The 27,493-nt window shown below is 46.2% G+C and overlaps 1 protein-coding gene across 3 annotated transcripts in view; it reads right to left on the bottom strand.

Moving 5' to 3' along the window:
- Positions 1-7,493: 7,493 nt before the first annotated feature.
- The window catches only part of LOC109924773 (RING finger protein 145-like), a 31,373-nt gene continuing 11,373 nt past the window's right edge, over positions 7,494-27,493 (bottom strand). For 2 of the 3 annotated variants that reach the window (XM_048600972.1, XM_048600978.1), the window contains exons 3-10: positions 26,306-26,397; positions 24,431-24,666; positions 21,758-21,936; positions 20,482-20,622; positions 18,297-18,479; positions 16,936-17,083; positions 12,818-13,174; positions 7,494-8,331 (exon numbers count right to left, since the gene is read on the bottom strand). In XM_048600972.1, coding sequence (XP_048456929.1) covers positions 7,630-8,331; positions 12,818-13,174; positions 16,936-17,083; positions 18,297-18,479; positions 20,482-20,622; positions 21,758-21,936; positions 24,431-24,666; positions 26,306-26,397 — 2,038 coding nt within the window. In that variant the 3' untranslated portion in view covers positions 7,494-7,629. Of the gene's footprint in view, positions 8,332-12,817; positions 13,175-16,935; positions 17,084-18,296; positions 18,480-20,481; positions 20,623-21,757; positions 21,937-24,430; positions 24,667-26,305; positions 26,398-26,495; positions 26,781-27,493 lie in introns of those variants that run through there. The other variant, XM_048600986.1, reaches the window with a different exon arrangement.

Genomic DNA, 27,493 nt, shown 5'->3' with positions numbered 1-27,493 from the left:
TATGGTCCTAGACTCTGCATTGAGGGGAAACATCCTCTCAGCATTCACCCTGTGAAGCCCCTGAAGAATTCTATATGTTTCAATGAGATCACCTCTCATTCTTCTAAATTCCAGTGGGTAGAGTCCAAAACTGTTTAATCTTAGCTCATAAGACAATCCTCCCAATCTGGGGATTGTCCTAGTGAACTTTTTCTAAACTGCCTCCAATAAAATAATGTACTTCCTCAAATAAGGAGAGCAGAATTGTTCACAGTATTTCAGATGCAGTCTCACCAGTACCTTGTACAGTTGCAGTAAGACTTCCATACTCTTATACTCTAACCGCATGGAATAAGAGCCAACATTCCACTAGCTTCCTAATGACCTAGTGCACGCTGTGTTCTAGTTTGCTGTGTTTCATGTACAAGCCCCTCTGCCAAGTCCCTTTGTGGTGCAGCTTTCTGCAGCATTTCTTTATTTAAATAATACTGTCTTCTTTTGGTCTCCCTTCCAAATGAAAACTTCATATTTTCCTACATTGTACTCCATTTGCCAACTTCTGTCCACTTAGAGCCATAAAGCTGTACAGAATGCAAACAGAACCTTTGGTCCAACTCATCCATGCCAACTAGATATTCTAAATTAATCTAGTCCCACTTGCCAGCATTTGGCCCATATCCCTCTAACTCCTTCCAACTCATATACTCATCCAGATGCCTTTTAAATGTTGCAATTGTACCAGCCTCCACCACTTCCTCTGGCAGCTCATTCCATACAGACACCACATTCTGCATGAAAATGTTGCCTCTCAGGTCCTTTTTAAATCATTCCCCTCTCACCTTAAACTTATGCCCTCTAGTTTTAGACTACCCTACCCTGGCAAAAAGACGTTGTCTATTTACCCTATCCATGCCCCTCATGATTTTATAAACCTCTATAAGGTCACCCCTCAGGTTCCGACGTTACAGGGAAAATAGTCCCAGCTTATTTAGCTTCTCCCTATAGTTCAAACCCTCCAACCCTGTTAACATCCTTTTAAATCTTTTCTGCACCCATTCGAGTTTCACAACATCCGTCCTATAGCAGGAAGACCAGAACTTCTCAAGAAGTGGTCTAACCAATGTCCTGTACAGCCGTATCATGACCTCCCAACTCCTATACACTTCCTTAACCTCTCGATATATCTCTCTATAAACTGTTTATATCCCCTTTTCAACTTGCTTTTCCACTTATTTTTGTGTTAGCTACATTACTTTCACTTTCTTCCTCCAAGATATTAATATATGTTGTAAACAGTTGTGGTCCCAGGAGCATGCCAACCTGAAAAAGAACTTCCCTGTTCCTCACTGATTGTTTCCTGCCCATGTGCCAATTCTCTATCCATGCCATTATGCCACCTCTAAAACCATTGGCCTCCTAATCTTATGACTTAACCTTTTGTGAAGTACCTTGTTGAATACCTTCTGGAAATTTAAATACAACACAACTACTGGTTCCCTTCTATCCACTCTGGTCAAGGCCTTCTTGAAGAAAGCTAATAAATTAATCAGATATGATTTTATTTTTAATCAAGCCATGCTGACTTTGTTTGGTTAGATTATGATTTTCCAAATGTGCTGCTATTACTTCCTTAATAATTGATTCCAAAATCTTTGCAATAATGTGTGTGAGGCTAATCAGCCTACAGTTGCCCGTTCTTTGCCTCCTTCTCTTTTTGAATAGGGGTGTCACAGAATCCAAGGATCCCAACACACTCTTGACTGGACTTCCATCTTCCACCCTACGTAAACTCAAAATCATCCAAAATTTGCACCAAGTCATCATTGTCTTCTCAGGCAGACCCTCGGGATCGAGGATGACCTTCGTCCAACGCAGAGTTGTAGATCCTGAGGTGTCTAGTCCCGTAAATCCTGCCACAGAAAGCTCGGGGGTGAAGTGGGTGGGTGGGATTCTCGGGTTATCACACACTTCTTCCACTAGTTTGCACCTGGCCTCCATCCACACTCTAAAATGGTTCGCCTCTGAGCAGACTTGGGCAAGAGATTCCTGCCAGTTGCTAGGGATGTTGCATTTTTTTCTGGGAAATTTTAAGGATGACCTTGAAGCACTTCCTCTGCCCTCCCAGTGACTATTGTCAGAACAAAGCTCAGAGTAAGAGAGCAGGTTGTGTGGGCCATGCATCAGGCATGTTGATGGTGCGGTCTACCCAACACAGGTGTCTGACTGTAATTAGGGATGTTGGTCAGGGAGAGGTCATCGACATTGGAGAGTTTCTCGAGCTGGTGTCTTTACTGGATTTTGCAGCATTATCACTGGGAGTGATATTTGTCACGCGATTTGTGGTGTCTGCTGGTGATCTTGTAGACCATGACTGTTTGTGGCAGGTTTCAGTGCTTTGGTAAATGGTCTTTGTCATAGGTTCCTCCTTTTGATCCCGAATACGTTCTCAGTCAAGGAAAATCTCAAGTTTCACAGAATCTTACAATTATGAATGTGCGGGAGGCCATTCGATCCATTGTGCCTGCACTGGCTCAATTATTTTGTACCAACCTCCATATCCCTGCTCACCTTACTATCCAAATAATCATCCCGTGCCCCTCTTGAATGCCTCAACTGAACCTATCTCCACCACATTTCCATACAGCATTCTGTACACTAACTACTCAACTATGTGAAAGGTTTTGTTGTATCACATCAGCTCGCTTCGTTTGCAAATCACCTTAAATCCATGCTCTCTCTTATTTCTTTTACAACCAAATACAACTTCACCCCATCTACACCATCCAGCTCATCATGACTTTGAATACCTCAATCAGATCCTCCTCTCAGCCTCTTCTCCAGAGAGAATGGTCCCAATTTCTCCAGTTTTAAACTTTAACATTCTCAGCCCCGTGTACTTCCTTCGCTGGCCCTGTTCACTCCACATTTCTGCAATTTCCTTCTGCCCCTCTGAGATATCTACACAGTTCTGCTTCTGACATCATGTACATCTTGAGTGTCATTTATCCATCATTGAGAACTAGCTTACTTTCAATGTACTAATGGTCAGTTCTCCATATGGGAGATGATGGTAGGTTAATTGACAGTTTGGTACAAAAAATACAGAGGTCGACCCTCCCAACTTCAAGGTGTCTCACTGCTCTACTTCTGAGGTGCAGTGTTGCACTTTTCAAAGACTTCTCATTGCTTTTTGTTAGAGTGCAATGGCCAGATAATTCAATTTACGGACATTGGCCTGGATACAAAATGTTTGGATCATAGTTTTAGATACTCATTTCTCTCCCCTTTAAGGGGAGGCAATAAATTAGTGGTATTATCATTGAGCTGTTAATCCAGAAACCCAGAAAACATTTTGAGACCTGGGTTCAGACCCTGCCAAGGCAGATGGTGGAATCTGAATTCAATAAAAATCAGATATCAGATGATGATGTGCCATCTGGTTCACTAATGTGCTTTAGAGGAGGAATCTGCTATCGTTACCTGGTGCGACTTACATGTGACTCCAGACCCACAGCAATGTGGATGACTCTTAACTGCCCTCAGGGCAATGAGGGATGGATAATAAATAGCGGCCCAACCAGAGACACCTACATACCAACAGTGAATTTTAAAACATTGAGACATTAGTCCCCCTCTACTGAGAAGCTCAGCAATAGTTTTAAACTGATAACCTTTGTTCTCAATTCCCCATCGAGAGAATTATTTGTCTACCCCATTGATAATTTTCAACAGTTTAAAAATTCAGTCAGCTTACCCCCTTGAATCTGTTACTTCAGCGCTTCTCAGACCTAAGCGTTCCTATTTCAAGGCTTCATAATTGTCACCACTCCTCAGAGAGACCTGAGAGGGTAGGTCAAGATTGGGGGTTTTTGGGGGGCCAGGGGAGTTGTCATTTAAGGAGTGCGGCGGTGGCTTACAGGTAATGTCATTGGACTAGTAATCCAGAATCCCTGGTTAACGTTCAGGGTCACACGACACCAGGTTATAGTCCGACGGGTTTATCTAAAATCCACAAGCTTTGAAGGGGCTGCGCTCCAAAAGCTTGTGATTTCAAATAAACCTGTTGGACCGTAACCTGGTGTCGTGTGATTTTTGACTTTGTCCACACCAGTCCAACACTGGCACCTCCACATCAAAGTTTAGGAGGGGCGTCCCAAACAAGATAGATGGCAAAATTTGAACTGACTAAAATTGTGGAACCAACGAAAAGGCAACTCTAATGTCAACATAGTCAATTGTCATAAAGACCGACCTTGAACACTAATGGCCTTGAAGGAAGGAAATCTGCTGTCCTTACCTGGTCCGGCCTACATGTGACTCCAGACCACAGCAATGGGGTTGAACCCCTCTGGGCAACAAATGCTGATACAAGCCAGCAATGTCCACATCCCGTTAGCAAATGAAGGAAAAATGCTAGCCAGAGTTCTACTGTGTCCATTGCCCCACTTGGGGTCCCATCCCTCCCTACTTTGGGAAGCTCTGTCCAACAGTCATGGGGAAAATAGCCACAGTTACACGAAATGCCCTCACAGGGTAACTCCAGGATGTTCTGATGGGGTTTGTATCTGACCCGATGCAGGCACCGCTGGAATGCAAAAGTGGAAATAGGAGGAATAAATCACAGCCAGGACTCAAGCAGGGATAAAACAAAACTTTCAGTTCAATTCAATTTCCCCAAAGACTCGCACAGACCAAACCTTCACATTAAACACCAAATTATAGAATATAAATCAGAGGAGAACTTCGATGGTATAAAGGCCCAAATGGTGCCCTTTAGGTAAATGATGGCTCAATTGCCATGTCTCAAACACCATTGATCAAAGCCTCATCCCAACCTTCTGGGCCTGGACGACAAACGGTCAGAATTCCCGACATTTTCTTGACCACATTCTCCCTTCTCTCTGCAGCGGTTTGGAGGCCGGAGTGGGAGAATAATGATGGGGTTGCAGGAAAGGCAAAACACAACATTCCTCTACCCACTGACTCAACACAACCCAAACTCTTCCTTTGAGCCAGGGGAGCAAATGGGCATAAGTGGGTTGGTGGGGTCAGGTAGGAGGGCTGTCAACTCTGGTTGAACATCTCCATGGAGATCTCATCACATGAACGCCAAACACCTCATTCCACCATTAGTCACCTGATCTTTTGAACGTCACCTTCCCATGCCCCCCCTACCCCCCACCAAATTATTGGTCAGAGCATGTAATCATTATCCACTTCGATGATTCTCAATTTGTCCGTCAACTCGCCCCTTTCCACATTTGCATATGCAGGTGAATAAGCAAAATCAAATTGGTGAAGCATTCTCACAGCTACAATCCTTATCCCCGGAATCGCTCACAACACCATCCCAGATATTAACTTATGCCATCCACTGTTAATGAGGACACGCCTAGGATAATTCCCCACAAAGCTTATCCGGGGCTGTGGGTGGGGTTAAACTGAAAACGCCCAAGTCGAGGATAGGCAGATTTTCCAACAGGTTGAGTCATAAAGGGTCACAGCACCCAAGATGGACTCCAAACGCTGACCAGGCACCGTCTAAATGTTTAGCACAACAGGCACAAACAGCTGAATGGCCTCCTTGCCTTCCTCTCCCAGAGGGTTTAGAACATTGTCGGGGAGAGTTTGTGAAAGGGTGGAGGTGGATAGAAATGAAGTTGGAGAGAGTCGGGGAGTGGGGGCAAAATTGGCTGTTGACTGTATTATCTCTACCATTCCCCACCTCTCAACTCCCACTCCGACTCCAACTTTACATCCTGACAGATACAACAAAACACAACAGCTTCACTTCATTGCTCCTATTCTATACAAATACTGCTCATAGCACAATGTTCAGCACCATTCATGGCTCCTCAGATACTGAAGTAGTCCATGTCCAAATCCAATTAGATCTGGACAATATCCAGGCTCAGGCTGACAAGTGGCAAGTAATGGTTTCACCACACAAATGCCACACAATGACCATCCTCAATAGGAGACAACCTAATCACCACCTCATGACATTCAATGGTGTCGACAGCATCATCTCTACCCTTCCCCTCGCCTCAAATCTCACTCCGACTCAAAAGGGATCGAGGGAAACTGGAGTATGGTGCCTCATTGTTCAATGGGGGACTTTACATCCTGACAGATTCAAAACACAACACAACAACTTCCGTTCATATTCTATACAAATACTGCTCATGGCTCTGCCAGGGCATCTACTTTTCCAGACATTCTGTCTATGTCAGCTCTCAGTCAGTCAGTAAGGGAATCAGGGGTTACGATGGGGAAATGGAATTGAGGATTATTAGATCTCAGTGAATGGGAGAACAGACTCGATGGGCAGAATGGCTTATTTCTGCTTTTGACTTGACCATCATCCCATTCCCAAACTCAGCAGGTCTGGCAGCATTTGTGGAGAGAGAAACATTTAACATTTGGAGTCCTGTCACCCATCTTCAACTCTAACCTTGTTCAGTTCTAACCATGGGTCATCAATTTGAAACATTATTTACTGGAGAGAAATTAATCAGCGTTAAGTCATTTCAGCATTTTCTGCCTGTAAGTTAGATCGCCATCTTATCAAAGATAAAGCGAGTTATCCTGAGATAAATCAAGAGGGGGGGGTCATACGTTGATGGAGAAGAGATGCTGAAACTAGCAAAAGCAAGATCTGATTGGAAAAGCTAACAGATAACGTCACCATAGTCACAGGGCTGCTCTCTCATTAGAGAGAGACGACTGGTGGTGGTTTAACCTGAGGATCACCACACCTCAGGAGTGGGCGGAGTTTGCAGAGGAGGGTCCCTCATGGTAACCTCAGCCGCTGTGGGAATTGAACCCACACTGTTGGTGCCACTCTGCATTGCAAACCAGCCATCCAGCCAACTGAGCTAAACCAATCCCCTCCACAACCCCACCATAGTATACCATCTACAAGATGCAGAGCAGCAACTCAACAAAATTCCTTCAACAGCTCCTTCCAAACGCGTAACCTCCACAATCTCAAAAGGAGAAGGGCAGCAAATGCATGGGAACACCATCATCTGCAGTTGTCCAACTCACCATACTGACTTGGATAAATTTCGCCACTTGTTCACGATCGCTGGGTCAAAGTTGTTTCCTAACAGCACTGAGAGCGCACCAAACCCTCAGGGACTGCAGCTGCTCAAGACAGCATCTCACCACCACCACCTTGTCAATGGCTATTAGGGATGGGGCAATGAATGTTCACCTTGCCAATGATCCCCAAATGCACAAATAAATAAAAACAAAACAAAGAGCACAGGAATAGCAGTGGAGACACCTGTTTTCACTTGGTCATTGCTTGGTAGCTTGGGCCACCGGTAAGCCTTTACCCAACGGCAACCTGGGTGAAACACAAGCTCAAGATGGGAAGCAAGACTCTTGTCAATGTGTTCTCTTGAGTCAGGCCAGGTTTGATCAACTTTGACCATTACCTGACTTCCCTGAAAACCAAGAACTTCCAAGATAGCTGCCACTGAATGATGGTCAAACCGAAATAAAGGTCAGAGTTCAATTTGTTTTTTTTTATATACACATGTAGAGCGCAAAATCTGATTGTCAACATAAACCAATTCTGTTTTAGCAGGAATATAGTTTATACCCTTTCATTCTCTCCTATCTTTCCAAATCCTAACAGGGTCAACTCTCTTCATCATGCAAAGTCAGTTCTATTCCTGAGGGTTGATTCTTTTTGGAAATTGGTGAAGAATCCCTGCTCTCCACTGGTGTTCCCGCATTATCTGGAAGAGGTTTAACATCTTGATTGCTATTTGCTGACTCACTGCACACAATGTCCCGTACACACACTCCATCTGCGCTAGGCAAGAGGCCAAGTTCACTGGAAGGATCCTTGCCACAGTCCAGGTTCTTCTTTCCATTTTCTCTCTCTATTTCAACCAAGTCCAGTCTTTCCGCAGACTGGCTTTCTTCCAATTCTGGAACTCCAAGAGGCTTGTCTCCCTTTGGAGTCAGAGTTCCTTCAGGTTCTGCCCTCTGGTAGGAAGCCCCACCTTCATCCTGCCTTGCAGTCTTCCCTTGACCATCATGGTATAGTCTGCCATTTCCGCTGGAGCTATGCCCGGCGTCTGGGGCCTCAGTTTGTTCCTCAGCGCCTCGTGAGGGTACTGCTGTCTCAGTGGTTGCACTGTCCTCCTGAAGGTCTGGTTGTTGATCACGAACCTGTTCCTCTTCCTCTGTCTGCCCGGGAGGTTCAGGTGGAGGGGGCGATGGCTTTATGAATTGGTGGCACATGGGGCACGTTTTTTGGACATAAAGCCAGCGACGGAGGCAGGATGAATGGTAATAATGTCCGCAAACTGTTACAACAGCTGCCCTCATACCCTGAGTGGAGAAAGAAAATGAAGTAAATAAGACAAACACTGTTTAATATCGTACCGACCATAGCCACAGATGTTTTAACCTCCATTCCCTCCACTACCGATGGAGCAGTGTGGACCATCTACAAGATGCACTGCAACAATTCGCCAACAGGCCTTAGACATGATCTTCCAAACTCTCAAACTCTACTAACCAGGGCGAGAGCAGCAGATACATGGGAACACCACCAGCTGCAACTTCCCCTCCAAGCCTGTCACCATCCTGGTCTGGAAATATATCATTGCTCCTTCAGCGTCGCTGGTTCAAAATTATGGCATTCCCTCCCTAATAGCATTGTGGGTCTACCTACAGTGGTTTTAGAAGGCAGCTCACCACCAACTCCTCAACTGCAATTCGGGACGGCCAATAAAAGCTGGCCCAGCCAGAGACAGCCAACCCCCAATAGGACAAAAATCTGTCGCAGTACCTGCACCGTGAGGCTGAGATTGAGAACATGGAAATGTAGGAAACAGGAACCGGAGAAGGCCATTTGACCCTCCAAGCCTGCTACGCCATTCGATATCATCGAATCAGAGGGCGGCAGGGACGTCAGAGAGGCATTCTGATAGACGGCACTGCATTTACTACAACTGGGGAGCGGAACGCGACAGGGCACCCTCAGTGACCGACACGAGGAGAAGCATTGAATCAGAGGGCGATACAGCTGTCACTGAGAGGAATTTTGGGAAATGTTACTGCAGTCACCACGAGAGATAGTAAGAACTGCTGATGCTGGAGTCAGAGATAACACAGTGTAGAGCTGGAAGAACACAGCAGGCTAGGCAGCATCAGAGGAGCAGGAAAGCTGACGTTTCAGGGGTGGGGGTGGGGGTGGGGGTGGGGAGTTTGGGGGGGGGGGGGATTGGGGGGGGAGGGGGCTTGGGGGAGGGTGCTAAGAAATAAATAGAGGGGGATGGGGTGGGGCTGGGGAAGGTAGGTGGTATGGTGATAGGTGAGTGCAGCTCGGGAGTGGTGGGAATTGGTCAGTGAGGTGGGAGGAGTGGATAGGTGGGAGAGAAGACGATAGACAGGTCAAGGAGGCGGGATGAGAGGGGGGTGCTGGTCTTGGGATGAGGCCGTGGGTGGGGAGATTTTGAAGCTGGCAAAGTCCACATTGAGACCATTGGGTTGTAGACTGCAATCACCACGAATGGGGAGCGGATCATGACAGGACCAATCAATGAAAGGAACATCATCGAATCAGAGGGCGGCAGAGGCGTCACAGACGAATTCTGGGAGACAGCACCGCAGTCGGTACGACTGGCCTGAATAATGCAGAGGAACTGGTGTCGAGGATTGGTTAAACCCAAAACACTACATGAGTGCAGTGTTTTCCCCATCTCTACCCACTAAACCTCCTGTAACCAAAAAAAAAAGCACTGAAAGGAGGACAGGCAAGATTTATATCTTTTTTTTTGAAAGTGTACAAAGGCAGAGATGGCAGTTAGGGCGGAGTATGCTCCTCCTGCCAGATGTGGGGAAATCAGGGAGCAGTCTGGTGTCCCCGACAACTACATTTGCAGGATGTGTTACCAGCTGCACAGACTATATGGTTCAGTTGGAGAAGCGGCTGGACACACTGCGGTGCATACAGGGGGAAGAGAGAGTGATAGATTCTAGCTTTAGGAAGGTGGTCACACCACAGGTCCAGACAGGTGACTGCCAGGAGAGGCAGGCGGGTAGTGCAGGAGTCTCCTGTGGATATTCCCCTCTCAAACAGGTATACCGTTTTGGATACTTTTGAGGGGGATAGCCTCTCCGGAGATGGTACATGCAGCAGCCAGACCTGTGGCACCACAAATGCTTCTGCTGTGGAGCAGGTTGGGACAACGTCCAGGTGAGCGATAGTACTAGGTGACTCGATAGTCAGGGGCACAGATATGCGTTTCTGTGGACATGAATGAGCCTCCAGGATGTCGTGTTGCCTCCCTGATGCCAGGGTCCTGGACGTCTCTGAGCAGGTGCAGGACATCCTGAAACGGGAGGGAAAACAGACAGAAGTCATTGCCCACATTGGCACAAATGACATAGGTAGGAAGAAGGAAGAGGTCCTACAAAGACAATTCAGGGAGTTAGGTAAGGAACTAAAATGCAGGACTACAGGATAGTAATCTCAGAATTACTACTTGTGCCATAGGCTAATGAGGCTAGGAACACAGAGAGAGTACAGTTGAACACGTGGCTACAGAGCTGGTGTAGGAGGGAGGGCTTTAGATATATGGATCATTGGGATGTCTTCAGGGGAAGGTGGGTCCTGTACAGGAAGAATGGGTTGTACCTGAACTGGAGGGGCACCAATATCCTGGGTGGGAGGTTTGCTAGAGTTGTTTAGAAGGGTTTACACTAGTGTGGTAGGGGGTGGAAACTGGAACAACAGGCCAGTAAGTGCAGGGACTGTGGCCAAAGTGAGACTGAGACATGCATTGCACAGGGTAACAGCAGGCAGAGGGAAGTCGTGGGGCTCAGAGGGACTGGAGGCCTGGAGTGTATTTACTTCAATGCAAGAAGTATAACAAGTAAGACTGATTAACGAAGGGCATGGCTTACTGCATGGAATTATGATGTTATTGCCATTACGGAAACATGGTTAAAGGAGGGACAGGGCTGGCAGCTTAGCATTCCAGGATATCGCTGCTTTAGACGGGACAGAAAGGGAAACAAAAGGGGTGGGGGAGTCACATTGCTGACTAGGGATCACATCACAGCTGTGTTGAGGAAGAGATCTTGAGGTGAGGCATTACAAACTCAGGAATAGGAAGGGTGAAATCACAATGCTGGCAGTTTTCTATTGACCTCCCAACAGCCCACAGGAGACGGAGGAGCAGATATGTAGTTAGATACTGGAAAGGTGCGAAAAAACCAGATAGCTGTGGTGGGTGACTTTAACTTCCCTCTTATTGACTGGGACTCCCTTAGAGCCAGGGGCTCGGATGGAGAGCAATTTGTTAGATGTGTCCAGGAGGGCTTTTTGAGACAGTATGTTGACAATCCAACCAGAAAAGAGGCCATACTAGACTTGGTATTAGGGAATGAGCCAGTACAGGTGACCGATGTTTCAAGAGGACTTAGTGACCATAACTCCATAAGATTTTGAGTAGTCATGGGCAAGACCAAGAGTGGCCCTCGGGCGAGGGTGTTTAATTGGGCGAGGGCCAATTATATCCAAATTAGACAGGAACTGGGGAATGTGGATTGGGAGCAGTTATTTGAGGGCAAATCTACATCTGGCATGTGGGGGGCTTTTAAAGACCAGTTGATTAAAATGCAGGACATGAATGTCCCCGCAAAACTGAAGGATAGGAATGGCAGGATTCAGGAACCATGGATGATAAGGGAAATTGCAAACTTAGTCATAAGGCAAAAGGAAGCTACAAACTAACAAAGCCTTTGAGTATAGAGAAATTAGGAAGGAACTTAAACATGGTATTAGGAAGGCTAAAAGGAGCCATGAAATGTCTTTAGCAACATGGTCAAGGAGAATCCCAAGGCTTTTATGCATATATTAGAAGAAAGAGGGTAGCAAGGGAAAGAGTAGGCCCACTCAAGGATAAAGGACGGAAGTTATGCGTGGAGCCACAGGAAGTGGGGGAGATCCTTACTAAGTACTTTGTATTGGTATTCAGCAAGGAGAAAGACATGACTGATGTTGAAGTCAGGGATGAGTGTGTGAATATGCTACAGAGTGTCAATATATTGAAGGAGGAAGTTTTGGGTATCCTAGATTGCATTAAGGTAGACAAGTCCCCAGGGCCAGATGGGATCTCTCCCAAGTTACTGCGAGGCAAGGGAAGAAACAGCTGGGGCATTAGCAGATATCTTCACATCCTCTTTGACCACAGGTGACGTTCCAGAGGACTGGAGATTAGTCAATGTTGTTCCCTTGTTTAAGAAAGGAAGCAGGGATAATCTAGGAAATTATAGTCTGTGGTGGGGAAGTTCTTGGAGAAAATACTGAGGGACAAGATGTATGCATATTTGGAAGAAAATGGATTAGGTAGTGACAGGCAGCATGGTTTCGTTCGGGGAAGGTCATGTCTCACCAACCTGATCGAATTTTTTGAAGAGGTGTCAGAGATAATTGATGAGGGAGGAGCTGTGGATGTACTTTACATGGGCTTTAGTAAGGTATTTGATAAAGTCCCACATGGCAGGTGATAAATAAAATAAAATCACATGGGATTCGGGGTGGACTGGCTAGATGGATACAAAACTGGCTTGGTCATAGAAGACAGAGGGTAGCCGTGGAAGGGTGTTTATCACAATTATGAGGGTGGAATCGAGCGCGGGCCCCTGGCGCTGTGAGGCAGCAGAGCTAACACTGCGCTACCGTGCTGCCCCAAAGGCGTGTAAATCCTGTGTGTGGGTTCCTCAACCTGCTCTTATCCCTTTATCCTCCAACATCCGCGCGCCCTCTTCCCAAAAACCCACCAATGGAGGTGCAAGGGCCTACCTGGTAGCAGATGGCACAGACGTCAGCATAGTCGTCAAGCTGCTGCTGGGAGGCACGGGGCAGTGAGCTGATCTTCTGGGCAGCCTCTCTACGGAGGACGAAGCTGTTCCAGCCAGCGCGGGCACGCAGCCAGACGTTGAAGTAAGAGTGCACGACAATGACCGAGGCCCCCATCCAGCTCCACTCCCCGAAGATGGACTCCACCACACCGTAGGCCACAACGCACACGGCCACGAGGAACTCCAGGATCCGGCACGAGCTGTTGACGTAGTAGATGATGTCCTCCAGGTTCTCGATGGGCTCCCTCCGCAAGTCTTCAGTCACAAAGAGGCCGTAGATGAAGATAGTCCCGGTAACCTGGAGAAAGGAGTTTCAGTCAGGGCATTGCGTAATTCACTGGTGGGGTTAGTTGGGGATGGGGATGGGGATGGGGGTGGGGGTTGGTGGTGGTTTGAATTGCCTTGTGTTCGTTCATGTAAGTCTCACTGGATTTATTATTTATTCTGGGCGGGCAGGAAATACTTGAAATGGTGACACACTGGGAAACAATTATGTCCAATGAATCTAGGTGTCCTTGTTCACCTAAGACCATAAGATATAGGAGTAGAATTAGGCCATTCGGCCCACGGGGTCTGTTCCAGTATTTGATCATGGCTGACACATTTCTCAGCCCCATTTTCCTGCCTTCTCCCTGTAACCCTCGATCCCCTTACTAATCAAGAACCTATCTTTTTTTAAATCATTCACAGAATGTGGATGTATTTATTACCCATCTCTAGTTTTCCTGGAAGGTAATTAAGAGTCAACAACATCGCTGTGAGGATAAGATAAGGATGGCACATTTCCTTCCCCAAAGGGAATTTGACCGAGTGTGGCATCAATGGCCTCAAGCAAAACTCAAATGGATTGAAGGGGAGAACCCTGTAGGAGACATGTCTGGCACAAAGAAAGATGCTTTTCTTCGTTGGAGGTCAATCATCATAGCTGCTGGACTTCTTCAGGGTAATGGGGAAGTTTGCTGATGATTGCGCAATATTCTGCACCATTCTAACCTAATCTAATCATTCACAACTCTCCAGGTACTGAAGCAGTCTTTGTCAAAAATGCAGCAAGACCCTATCAATGTCCAAGCTTCAGCTGACAAGTGGAATGTTGCATTTGCGCCACACAAGTGTCAGGCAATGATCATCTCCAACAAGAGAGAATCTGACCTTCGCCCCGTGACATTCAATGGTGTTACTACCATCACTGAATCCCCCACTATCAATGTCCTGGGTGACACCATTGACCACATACTGAACTGGACTAGCCATACAAATACCGTAGCTGCATGTCTGAGGCCTGGAATACTCTAGCAAGGGACTCACCTCCTGACTCCCAAAGTCTGTCCACCATCTATAAGGCAGGAGTGTGATGGGTGCAGCTGCAAAACCACAAGAAGCTTGACACGGTCCAGGGTAAAGCAGCCGCTTGATTGGCACCACATCCACAAAAATCAACATTTCACCACCTGCAAAAATTCACCAAGCTTGTTCCAAAGCCACGACCAATTCCATCTGGAAGGACATGGACGTGTACATGGGAAAACCACAATCTGAAAGCTTCCTTCTAATCACATATCACCTTAACTTGGAAATGTATCATGTTTCCTCCTCTGTAGCTGGGTCAAAATCCCGGAACTCTTTGCCTAACCATACTGTGGTTGTATCTAATGATGCAATGGTTTAAGAAGGCAGCTCACCACCACCTCAAGGGCAACCAGGGATAAACCATTAAATCCTGTGCCAACCAGCAAAGTTTACATCCCCCGAATGAATTTTAAGAAAAGACCTCAAACACTCACTGGGCAAGAACAGCATGGGATTAGATACAAAGTAAAGCTCCCTCCATATTGTCCCATTAAACTCACCCAGGAATTTCTTCTCCCAGAGGATAGCGAATCTGGGTATTCCTTATTGCAGAGATAAGTGGGTCAATAAGTACATTCAAGGCTGAGACAGACACATTCTTAACCAGTAAGTGAATGAAGTAAAAGGCAGGAAAATGGAGTGGAGAATTATCATATCATCCATGATCTCATTGAGTCATAGAGATGTAAAACACAGAAAAAGGTCCACACTGGTCAAAACCAACCAGCTAACTATTCCAATCCCAGTGAATGACGAAGAAAATTTGCTGGGCCAAGTGGCTTAACTCTACGTTAAGGCGTTACGGTCTTACGTATGTCATGTTATTTATGTTTTTACTCATTCAGGGGATGTGGGCTTTGCTAGTTGGGATAGCATTTATTGTCCATCTCTAGTTGGTCTTGAGAAGGTGCTGGTGAGCTGCCTTCGTGAACTGCTGCAGTCCATTTGGGGTAGAGACACCCACAATGCAGTTAGGGAGGGAATTCCAGGATTCTGACCCAGCGACAGCGTCTACACATACTACAAGTCTATCGCTGCATCCTCAATCCTGCTACAATCCTAACTACTGGTGGATGCATTGGTGGTCATCTTCCAGATTCCATAGACTCTGGAACAGTCCCTGCAGATTGGAGGGTGGCCAATGTCACTCCAATATTCAAAAAGGGAGGTAGAGAGAAAACATGGAATTATGAGATTCTGTGTAGAATTATATGTAGTAAGCCTAACATCAGTAGTGGGGAAAATTCTCAAATCCATTATCAAGGACTTTATAGTGGAGCGTTTAGAAAGCAGTGGCAGGATCAGACAGAGTCAGCATGGATTTATGAAGGGGAAATCACGCTTGACAAATCTGTTGGAATTTTATGAAGATGTAACTAGTAGAGTTAACAAAGGGAGCTAATTGATGTGGTTTATTTAGATTTTCAGAAAGCGTTTGACAAAGTCCCACATAAGAGATTATTGTGCAAGATTAAAATGCATGGGATTGGGGGAAGTGCATTGAGATGGACAGGAAACAGGTTGGCAGAGAGGAAACAAAGATTAGGAATTAATGGGTCCTTTCTAAATTGGCAGGCAGTAACTAGTGGGGCGCCACAGGGATCGGTGCTGGAACCCCAGCGATTTTCAATAATATATTAATGATTTCGATGAGGGAACAAAATGTAACATCTCCAAGTTTGCAGATGATACTAAGTTGGGTGGGAGGGTGAACTGTGACGAGGATGCAGAGATCCTTCAGCATGATCTGGACAGGTTGGGTGAGTGGGCATACCAATGGCAGATGCAGTATAATTTGGATAAATGTGAGGTTATTCACTTTGGAAGGAAAAACAAGAAGGCAGATTACTACCTGAATGGCTGTAAATTGGGAGAGGGGAGTGTGCAGCAGGTCCTGGGTGTCCTTGTGCGCCAGTCGCTGAAGGTAAGCATGTAGGTACAGCAGGCGGTAAAGAAGGCAAATGGTATGTTGGCCTTCATTGCGCGAGGTTTCGAGTACAGGAGCAGGGACGTGTTGTTGCAGTTATACAGGGCCTTGGCGAGACCACACCTGGAATATTGTGTGCAGTTTTGGTCTCCTTTTCTGAGAAAGGATGCTCTTGCTCTCGAGGGAGTGCAGTGAAGGTTACCAGGCTGATTCCAGGGATGGTGGGTCTGACATTTGAGGAGAGATTGACTCGGTTAGGATTGTTTTCGCTGGAGTTCAGACAAGTGAGGGGTGATCTCAGAGACTTAGAAAATTCTAACAAGACTGGACAGGGTAGATGTAGAGAGAATGTTCCCAATGGTGGGTGTGTCTAGAACCAGGGGTCACAGTCTGAGGATTCGGAAAAGACCATTTAAGATGAAGATGAGGAACCATTTCTTTACCCAAAGAGTGGTGAGCCTGTGGAATTCAATACCACAGGAAGTAGTTGATGCCAAAACACAATGTATTCAAGAGGTGGCTAGATATAGCACTTGGAACAAATGGGGTCAAAGGTTATGGGGAGAAAGCAGGATTAGGCTATTGAGTTGGACAATCAGCCATGATTGTGATGAATGGCACAGCAGGCTCGAAGAGCTGAATGGCCTCCCCCTGCTCCATCTTCCATGCTTCTATGTTTTATGTTTCTCACTGATATTTCCAAGTTTTTGTGCCATTTGCAACCTTTGAAATGATGCCCTCCTCATCCAAGCCCAACTTGGATACAAACAGTGCCCACCCACCTGGAGAGAAGTCAGTGCGCTGCTGGAGACGATGATCAATAACCAGAAGTCCATCTCAAAAAACTGCGCAATCCTGTAGGCCATAAAACTGGGAAAGACCAACAGGAAAAGACATGTACTCACTGCCCGGAAATGCTTCCATAAACTCCTGAAGAAGCAAAAAGCACAGAAAAATTAGGAATTTGAGCAGAAATAGGTGATACTAGGTCCTATCAAATTCCACTCATATCACACGGCATATCCCAGGATTCAGTTGGTCCTTGAAAGGGATGACGGACCAAGTTCCCAGAGGGAGACCCCAGGCAGCACAGTGGCTCAGTGGTTAGCACTGCTACCTCACAGTGCCAGGGGTTCAATTCAAGCCTCAGGCGACTGCCTGTGTGGAATTTGCACATTCTCCCTGCATCTACATGGGTTTCCTCCGGGTGCTCCAGTTTCCTCCCACAGTCCAAAGATATGCAGGTTAGGTGGGTTGGCCATGCTAAATTGCCCGTAGTATCCAGGGATGTGCAGGTTAGGTGGGTTAGCCATGGGAAGGGCCGGATTACAGGGAATAGGACGGCGGTCGGGGGGGTTCTGGCTAGGATGCTCTTTGGACAGTCAGTGCAGACTCAATGGGCCGAATGGCCTCTATCTGCACTGTAGGGATTCTGTGATTACTTTACCAAAGGGTCTTTTCTGAAATGGAGAACGTTCCATCTTTCAAGGGAAAAATGGATGATGGTTTTGAAATAGAGGGAGATACAGGAGACAGATCAGGATAATGGGATAGGTTTTTCATTGCTCCAGGAAAGGGACAGCACAGTTGTTATGGGTTGAAGGGTCTGGAAATTTCCTGTGACTGATGAACATACTCCAAATCAGACAATGGTTTTGCTGTGACCCTTTTGTGAAATCATCATAAACTCTCCCTGTCGCAAAGACAGACTATCCAGTCTCAAGGAAATTCCGAGGTTCAGCCCCTCATCACAGCTGAATGCGAGACAAGGCCACAACTGGCCTCAGTGTCCAAGGGCAAGGACAGGAGATCACAAGGTCAGAACTCCCAGCTCCTTATCACCACCCAGTCATTCCCTAACGTGCCAACATGGAAATCAAGGCCAGGAAGGGATTGAGTTCGATGGCAAGGTCCCTAACAGTCAACCTGCCTCGCCACTGAAGCTCATGTGAAAAGAGACAGACATTTGGGACCACAGGCTGGGAAGCAGAGCGCAGCAAGGAGGAGTGAGCAGAGAGGGGCTCGTTTGACACGCCCCGATTCTGGGGTAAAGGGTATTCGCCACCCCCTACCACCCTCACCTCAAGAACCCCACCCCTGCCACCCTCCCCTCCCTGCCCCATCGCCCACTTCACTCCCTCACCTGTTCCGAGAAGCTCCCAGTGCAAGGACGATGGGGTCAGTAATCTCCAGCATCGATTGTAGGATGGAGGCAACTATGATGAACAGGATGATGCTGAGTAGGAAGGTACGCTGCAAGATGTGCAGGTCAATGAGGTCAGTCTGTAGTGCCAGCAGCAGAAAGGTCACCCCTTCAGTCACACCTCTGTGCACAGAAGAAAATAACTGCAGGGTAAAAACCAGCATCAGGCCTGTGCGTGGAATTATCGTTTTAAAATTTCAAGAAAGGGCATTAATCGCAAAGGTTGGAAACTAAGATATTCGATGAGTTTGCCAAACATGTCAGCCCTCAGACCTACACTGCCAGTCAACGAGATCTCGATCGATTAAAAGTAGATGCAGCAAGACCTGGACCACATCCACTTTAATAGCAAAGTACTGTGGATGCTGGAAAACAGTAAAAAGCTATAGAATCGCTTTAATAACTGATTCGATCAATTCCTCACAACAGACATCAAGCTTACTGGCCTATAGTTACCCACTTTCTGCCTCTTTTTCTTCATGAACATATTTGTTACTTTCCAGTCTGATGGACCCTTTCCTGAATGTGATAAATTTTGGACAATTAACACCAGTACGTCTACCACCTCATTAGCTATCTTTTTTAAGAGCCCAAGACAAAGTCTTGTCAGCCTGCAAATTCATATGCACGCACTGCACAATTTCCCTCGTGAAGGCATTTTCACCAAGTTCCTTTCTCACTCCCACTTCCTGATTGACAGCTATTACTGGAAAATGTTTTTAATATTTGATTTCATTTATTACTGTCACGTATCCAAATAGTGAAAAGTTTTGCTTTGCATGCGGACCAGGCAGATAACATACAAGGACATACAGATCACAGTGTGATTGAACACAGCGAGGCATACAAAGTTATAGCTGGCAAAGAAGGTGCATAGAAAGCAAGATTAACATTAGATTTGTAATTTGAGAGGTCCACTCAGAAGTCTAATGACACGGCACGGTGGCTCAGTGGTTAGCACTGCTGCCTAACAGTGTCAGGAACCCGGGTTCAATTCCACCCTCGGGCAACTGTCTGTGTGGAGTTTGCACATACTCCTTGCGTCTGTGTGGGTTTCCTCTGGGTACTCTGGTTTCCTCCCACAGTCTAAAGACGTGCAGGTTAGGTGGATTGGCCATGCTAAATTGCCCCAAAAAGTGTTCAGGGATGTGTAGATTACGAGGGTTATAGGGGGATAGGTCAGGCTGGGATGCTCTGAGGTTCAGCATGGACTTGTTGGGCCGAAGGGCCTGTTTCCACACTGTAGGGATTCTATGATCTATTCAATGATCTATGATCTACGGTCCTGATCTATGGCAGCGGGGAAGAAGCCTCTATAGTGAAGGAAGAAGCAAAATAATTCCATCCTCCATTTCCTTATTATCAACTACCAATTCCTCATTCTCAGTCTCTGGAGGAGCAACACACCATGATCATTATCATATCGCCTGTGCATTGGGGACCTCACCGCGGGAAAATTGGTAACAGCTTCTCCCCATGTTATTAACAGTGACTGCACTTCAAAAAGGCTGTAAAACATTTGGCGATGTCCTGCAGTGGGTGTGACAGGTTCAACAGACAATCAAGTTCTTTCACTGACAGTAGGAACTGCAGATGCTGGAGAATCTGAGATAACAAGGTGAAGAGCTGGATGAACACAGCAGGCCAAGCAGCATCAGAGGAGCAGGAAGGCTGACGTTTCGGGCCTAGACCCGTCTTCAGAAATGGGGGAGGGGAAGGGGGTTCTGAAATAAATAGGGAGAGAGGAGGAGGCGGATAGAAGATGGATAGAGGAGAAGATAGGTGGAGAGGAGACAGACAGGTCAAAGAGGCGGGGATGAAGCCAGTAAAGGTGAATGTAGGTGGGGAGTTAGGGAGGGGATAGGTCAGTCCAGGGAGGACGGACAGGTCAAGGGGGCGGGATGAGGTTAGTAGGTAGGAGATGGGGGTGGGGCTTGAGGTGGGAGGAGGGGATAGGTGGGAGGAAGGACAGGTTAGGGAGGCGGGGACAAGTTGGGCTGGTTTTGGGATGCAGTAGGGGGAGGGGAGATGTTGAAGCTTGTGAAGTTCTTTCACTGTTTGTTGGTTGGTTGGTTGGTTGGTTGGTTGGTTGAGGGCGTGGATCAGGCCACTGAATTTCCTTTACCTGTGCATGAGGTTGCCATTCACAAAGGCTGAATATCCCTGCAGGTAAAACTTGCACAGAGTGAGCAAGCCCAGCGACAGCCGAGAGACTGTGAATGTCAGGCCCACTAGAGAGTATGGAGTAACACAGCATCCAGCGACACTGCAAGAGGTCAAAAGGCAGGACGTCAACAAAGCACTGAACATCTGACAAGGCCAATGCAACTCTACTTGATAGTGTGCGGCATCAGATATACAAGAGATAAACATGCATGCTGGAGATTTACAATGATTTGCTTAAATTCATCAGATATTTTCTGACTCACGACAATTCCACATTGAAAAAGAAACATATGCGCATTTAGGAATAGTAGGAACTGCCGATGCTGAAGAATCTGAGATAACAAGGTGTAGAGCTGGATGAACACAGCAGGCCAAGCAGCATCAGAGGAGCAGGAAAGCATTTTCTGAAGAAGGATCCAGACCCGAAACTTCAGCTTTCCTGCTCCTCTGATGCTGCCTGACCTGCTGTGTTCCTCCAGCTCTACACCTTGTTATCTCTGCACATTTAGGGTAGTGAGGGTAAGTAGGAGAGGTAGTTGAGGCCACAATCAGAGATGTATGATTTTATCCAAAGACAGCACAGGCTCAGAGGAGCCTAATGGCGTCATTTTCTCCAACTTACATGTTTTAGAGAGGAAACACAGGGGGATCCAGAGGGCTCAGGGACACAAATCCTTGAGGGTGACACGTTCAATTAGATCGCTAATTCCCAGGGATAATTACATGAAAGCACTCACTTGACCAGGCATCACAACATCGCCTGCACATCGAGTCAACCAGAGTAATATTCCCACAGTTTAGAGGCACAATCTCATTGAAGGGTATAAGTTTGTTAAGGCTGCAAGGCTGTTTCCTCTCAGGGAAGAATTGGAAACACTGGAGCACAGGCCCAGGATAAGTGGCCAATCAATTAGGACTGAGATGATGAGAAATTTCTTCACCCAAAAGTGTTATGAATTTTTAGAATTCTCCAGCCCAGAAAGTGGTGGATGCTCCATCACTGAAGGCTAGGATAGGCAGATTTCTGGTCTCTCAGGGAATCAGGAGGCAGGAAGCTGAAGAACAGCCATTGTCATAGAGAATGGTGGAGCAGGATTGAGGGGCTAAATGCTCTACTCCTGTTCACACTCCTTACAATAGGGCGAATCAGCATATTGCAAACAATGGGCAAAGAGGATTGCCGTCTCTTATTTTTTAAAAACAGAAGACTTTGAAGTTTTCTGATCGCAAACTACCTGGTGAGGAAGGCGAAGACCAGGCCCTCTTGCGATGCCCCCTGCTGGTTGTGCGAGCTGAGGTAGAAGTAGGTCTCGGTGACAAACAGCACCAGCCAGAACGTGGTGAAGAGAGCTGGCACTGCAAACTGGTTCCACAGTATCGTGCCCAGGCCCAGCACTCCGTACAGCTCACTCTCCTGCACACACACACACAACAAAAAAAACACAGCCAGCCGTGACCAGTCGACTCTGCACACTGCCTCTTCGAGCGGCCATCCCACCAGGGCTCTACCCACTTCCCTTCACCTCCATTCCATGGGAATGCACCCGTCTGCAAACCACACCTCACCTCCCCACCTCCTCATCTCTCGTCTGTCACCTCCATCACCTTTCACTGAGCGGTGACCAACAAAAGGGGGATTTAACTGCAGCAATCTCGCCTATCCCAAACTAACCAAAGTGCCCTTCAGACACAACAGGGTCACAACACTATTACATATATAACAATATATAATGGCATATCCGTATCTACAGGCTCTATAGTATACAAAGTGGCCACTCAGCACGAACAACATATGCTGGTCCTTACACTCCACATAAATCTCCTCTGCTTCCATCTGCCTCATCTCAGCCTGTTCAACAGATCTCTCCTCTCATGCCCACATTTAAGCTTTCCTTTCACAGCATCTACAAAATACTTGCTTCAACATTTCCCTGTGGTAGTCAGTCCCATGCCCTCACCACTGAGTAAAGACATTTCTCCTCTGCCTTCACAAGTGACGAGCTTGCACTTACAAATCCAACGTTTGGATTCTTGCACTCGTGGGAGCTAGCTCTCCATGTGAAAGGGGATTGGATCATCAGCTGGCAAAGGAACAATCGGCTGAGCTACTTGGGAAAGGCATTGAATTGGCACAGAGTGATTCAGAAGGCTAGCACAGATACAACGGGATGAATGGCCACCTTCCAAGCTGTAATGGTCCCTGCCCAAAACTGCTATAAGTTGACCTCTCACTTTCTATTTTATTTTTGAAAGAAAACACCTCAATCTGCTCGATCTTTCCCCACAGCAGTTTTCTCTCCATTCTGATACTGTCCCTTGAAATAATCAGTGCATGTTCCCCACAGCTTCTACATCTGTCTCAGACTATGGAGACCAGGAACATTCAGAGTGCTTGTACTGTAACCTGAAAAGCCATCTAACCCAAGTTTGACACAACTTGACTCTTTGTTTAACGATAATCCCTTTTAAAGATGCCACGTCTGCAGCACCTCAATTTTGGAAAGAGGGATTAAAAGGGAAAGCATGACAGACCAAAGTTGAGAGCTGGAGATACAAAACCAATGCCCCATTCGGTTATCGCTGCCAGTCCGAGATGTGACTTGTTTCTCGTTATAACTGGCCAACAAGAGCAATTTCAGAAGGAAACACAAACACAAATAGAAACAAGAGGTCCAGCTCACACAGACAAGCCATTGATGATCTTCAAACAGGCCCATCCCTACCATTAACACCTGGCTCTTTCTGACAAGACATGCCCAATAGAACAAAAGAATAACAGCGAGGGAGGCATCATAAATTGTGGGATTTAAATTTGCTTAATTAGAATTCAAAACCAATCTCAGTAAAGGCGATCATGAAACCAATTGTTGTAAAAATAGGGGGTAGACAACGGCCGAGTGAGATTATCACTGGATTGTTAATCAAGAGACCCAGGTAATATTCTGGGGAGCACGGCAGATGGTGGAATTTGCATTCGATAAAAGTCAGGAATTGATTGATGATGACCATTGCGGATTGTCAGGAAAAATTCATCTGGTTCACTAATGTCCTTTAAGGGAGGAAATCTCACACGGTCTGACCTACATGTGATTCCAGACCCACAGCAAAGACTCTTAACTGTCTTCTAGACAATTAGGGATGGACAACAAATGCTGGCTGAGCTAGTGACGCTCATGTCCCATGAATGAATTTAAAAACCCCATCGGGTTCACCAATCTCCTTCAGGGAAATCTGCCATCCTTACCCTATCCAGGCTACATACGATTTCAGACTCTCAACATTACGGTTCACTCCAAATTGCTCTCTGATATGGACTAGCAGGGCAATTAGAGATGGGCAAAAATCACCCCACTACTTTATTCCCCCCAAAAAGGCCAGCCCTCAAGCCTGTTTCACCATTCAATTAAATCAGGCTGCTCTATCCATAACTGGGTTCAGCTTATTCAGCTGGGTTTTATAATACTCCTATTTAACAAAAACAAACTTAATCTCTGTTTTAATAGTTTTAATTCATTGCCCACCTACCCCCATTCCCCTTGGCCTCAAAAGTTGTCTTCTTTTGAAGAAACTTGGTCCTTCGAGCTCAGGAATTCTCTTTCAAAATCTCCCAAGCTCCTCCTCATCCTTTAAGTCTAGTCTCAGTGTCTAAGCTTTTGGTCACTTGCCCTGGTATGTCTGTGTCAATGCTTGTCTGATAAAGGAAGCACTTTGGGATGTTTTGCTACACTCAGGGTGCTATACGCTGTCACTGACGATGAAAATCCCGAATTTCCAGCACCATCGTATCAAGCTGAATGGCCTAGCTCTGATCCGAAGGTCGTGCCACCCCTTACTGTGGCACACCCCCAGTAGAAGAAATGATGTTGCCATCTACCCTTAACTTGAATGTGGTTTTGGATCAGTCCTACCTGCACAATCTCTCGGTAGGCAGATTTGGCCAGGTTGTAGGGCACAAACATGTTGCACAGCAGGAAGTAGAGCACCTCAAGGCTGGTGAAGATGATGGTCAACTTGTTGAGGATGAGGAGGGCGGTGAGGGGCACCATACAGAGCCTGGCGAGCAAAGGGACCAGGTGGGCAGAGAACAACCAGAATGGCTTGGGCCTCATGAAGAAAGAACTGAGACACAAGACCAGGAGTTGAGCTGCAGGAACAGAAAACATTCAAAGTTTAGCATGAGGAGCATTTCTTACCCAAAGAAACCTCAAAACTCCCTCAACACGCAGAAAACATCCTGGTATTCCAATCCCTCTATGGCTTTTCCCTTTCCTATCTCTACAGCTTCCTCCATTAACCTCAGTCCTCTGACTTATAAAATTCTTTCCAACATCCATTATTTCCTTAATCCATCAGTGATGGCTATGCCTTTAATTGTTGAGGTCCCAAGTTCTGTAACTCCCTCCCTGAACTGCTCCATCTCTCTAATGTTGCTTCTCGCCTTGAGCAGGCTCATTAAAACCCATCTCTTTGAACAAACATTTCGCCAAATATCCCCTTGAGGCTATTTTACAAATGTTGTTTGATAGTCATCAAGAACTGTGGAGTGCTGGAGACTCTATATAATTGCAAGTTGTCATTGGACTCCTGTTCTGAACTCAGTGGATTTGAAACATTAACTCTGCTTTCTCCCCTTGGATGCTATCAGACCTGCCGAGTTTTGCCAGCAATTTCTGTTTTGTTTCAGATGTTCAACATTTGCAGTTGTTTGTTTAATTTTTCTGCACACACGGCTATTGTGGTAGGCCAACAAGTGGAAGATTCCTGTATTTATGCAGTGACCCTGATGAACAAGAATGTCCTCAGGGGTTTCACAGAAGTGTTATCAAACACAAATTTGACATTATGCCTCATAAAGAGATATTAGGGCAGTTTACGAAACCCTCAGTGAAAAAGATAGGTTTTAAGAAGTGCCACAGAGTCAGAGAGAGAGAGAAAGATAGAGAAGGGTCTAGACCCGAAACGTCAGCTTTCCTGCTCGTCTGATGCTGCTTGGCCTGATGTGTTCATCCAGCTCTACACCTTGTTATGTAAGATAGAGAGGTGGATTCCTTTTAATGCATGCATTGGATTTGGGTGTCACTAGCTAGGTCAGCATTTATTACAAAACCCTAATTGTCCTGGAACTCAGCTGCTTTGCTCGGCCATTTCAGAGGGCAGTTATGAGTTGACCACATTGTTGTGGGTCTGCAGTCAGACCCAGATAAGCATGGTAGATTTCCTTCCCTGAAGCCGGTAGCGAACCATATGGGCTTTCCAACAGACGACAGTGGTTTCATGCTTGACATTAAGCTAGGTTAGGAATGTCTGAGGGACGGCATTCCAGAACCCGAGATCTAAACCACTGATGACTTGGACACCAAACATGGAGCAATGAAGATCTGGGATGTGAGACGGGCCAGGATTAGAGTGCCAAAGAGACATTGGATGGCTACAAGCCTGGGTCCGTTTCCTGGGACTAATACACCTCGCTGGCTTCTCAAGAAGCAAGGAATACAACTTAAAAACAGCAACAGACATCAAAACAGATTAGTATTTAAAGGAAAAAACAGACCTCTTGAATGTCACTTATGACCTAAGGATGGTTTGGGGTCAACATTTGGAACCTGGTAGTTGGGATCTGGTTTTCAGGGTGCAGAGCTCAACAGAAAGCCTTTGGAAAGAGCCAGCCCTAACACATGGGCTACATGGCCTCTTACTATGCTGATGGTTACAGACACACATTCCAATTTCCCAAAGGGATGCAGCCTCTCCTGTTAGTGATAGCAGAATACCTTCTTCCTTACCTGTTAGTGCACTGACAAAACGCTGAAGTGCCACTAAGTCAAGATACACTGCACCATCGTACCCAGATTCAAGCTCTTTGAGAACATAGTTCCTTTGAAGAAAGCAAAACACCAGAGAATTAGCCAACCACGATTTCCCCGGGATCCATTTAATTATCTGAATGCAATTTTGTTTTCTTTATTTATTCACAGGTTGTGGGTGTCACAGGCTGGGCAGTAACTGGCTAGGTTGGATTTGTCCTTCATTATGTGTCCACGACATGCCTGGGCAATCTTTCACATTGTTGCGTAGACACCAGTGGTGTAGTTGTACTGGAACAGCTTAGTTAGGGGAGCGGCAAGTGCTGGAGCACAAGTTCGACGTTGTATTATTGGAATGTCATCAGGGCCCATAACATGGGTAGCATCCAGCACCTCCAGCAGGAAGTCAACTCCAAAAACACTCAAAAGACCCAACACTGTCTGGACAAGGCAACCATCTTGTTTGCCACCTCATCCAACACTTTCAGTCATCCTGACTTGGAAATACATCACCATCCCTTCAGTGTCCTTGAGTCAACATCCTGGAATTCCCTCCCTAAGGGCATTGTGGGTCAATCCGCAGCAGGAGGACTGCAGCAGTTCAAGCAGGCAGCTCACCACCACCTTCTCAAGGGCAATTAATTGATGCAAAATAAATGATAGGCCTTGACAGAGATAGCCACATTCCAGGAACAAATACAATTAAATCAATCTGATTCCCAAAATACTACTTTTGATGCAAGTTATTGCACCATTTCCAAATAATTATCAGATAGAAACCAGCATACAACACCAGGTATTTGGCCCAATGGTACATGTCATGTTGTAATGTTCCACAAACACTTCATTTTCCTCATTCTTTTTCACTCAAGCACCTATCCAGCTTCCTCTTAATTGAATCTGTACCATTGCATACCATTTGGGGAGGTAGTGACAGGGATAATATGTCCAGGCCCTCGTTCGAATGTTGTGTGGTTCTCGGGTTCAAAAGGTAGCTGGTGAAATGTAAATTCAATAAAAACCTGGAATTAAAAACGAATCTAATGTTGACCATGAGATAGTAGGAACTGCAGATGCTGGAGAATCCGAGACAACAAGGTGCAGGGCTGGATGAACACAGCAGGCCAAGCAGCATCATAGGAGCAGAGAGGCTCTCTGCTCCTATGA

Source organism: Rhincodon typus, chromosome 1 (assembly GCF_021869965.1).
Source record: "Rhincodon typus isolate 14 chromosome 1, sRhiTyp1.1, whole genome shotgun sequence".
NCBI lineage: Eukaryota > Metazoa > Chordata > Chondrichthyes > Orectolobiformes > Rhincodontidae > Rhincodon > Rhincodon typus.
Note: the sequence above shows the minus strand (reverse complement) of the source record. Positions and strands in the feature narration are given on the sequence as shown.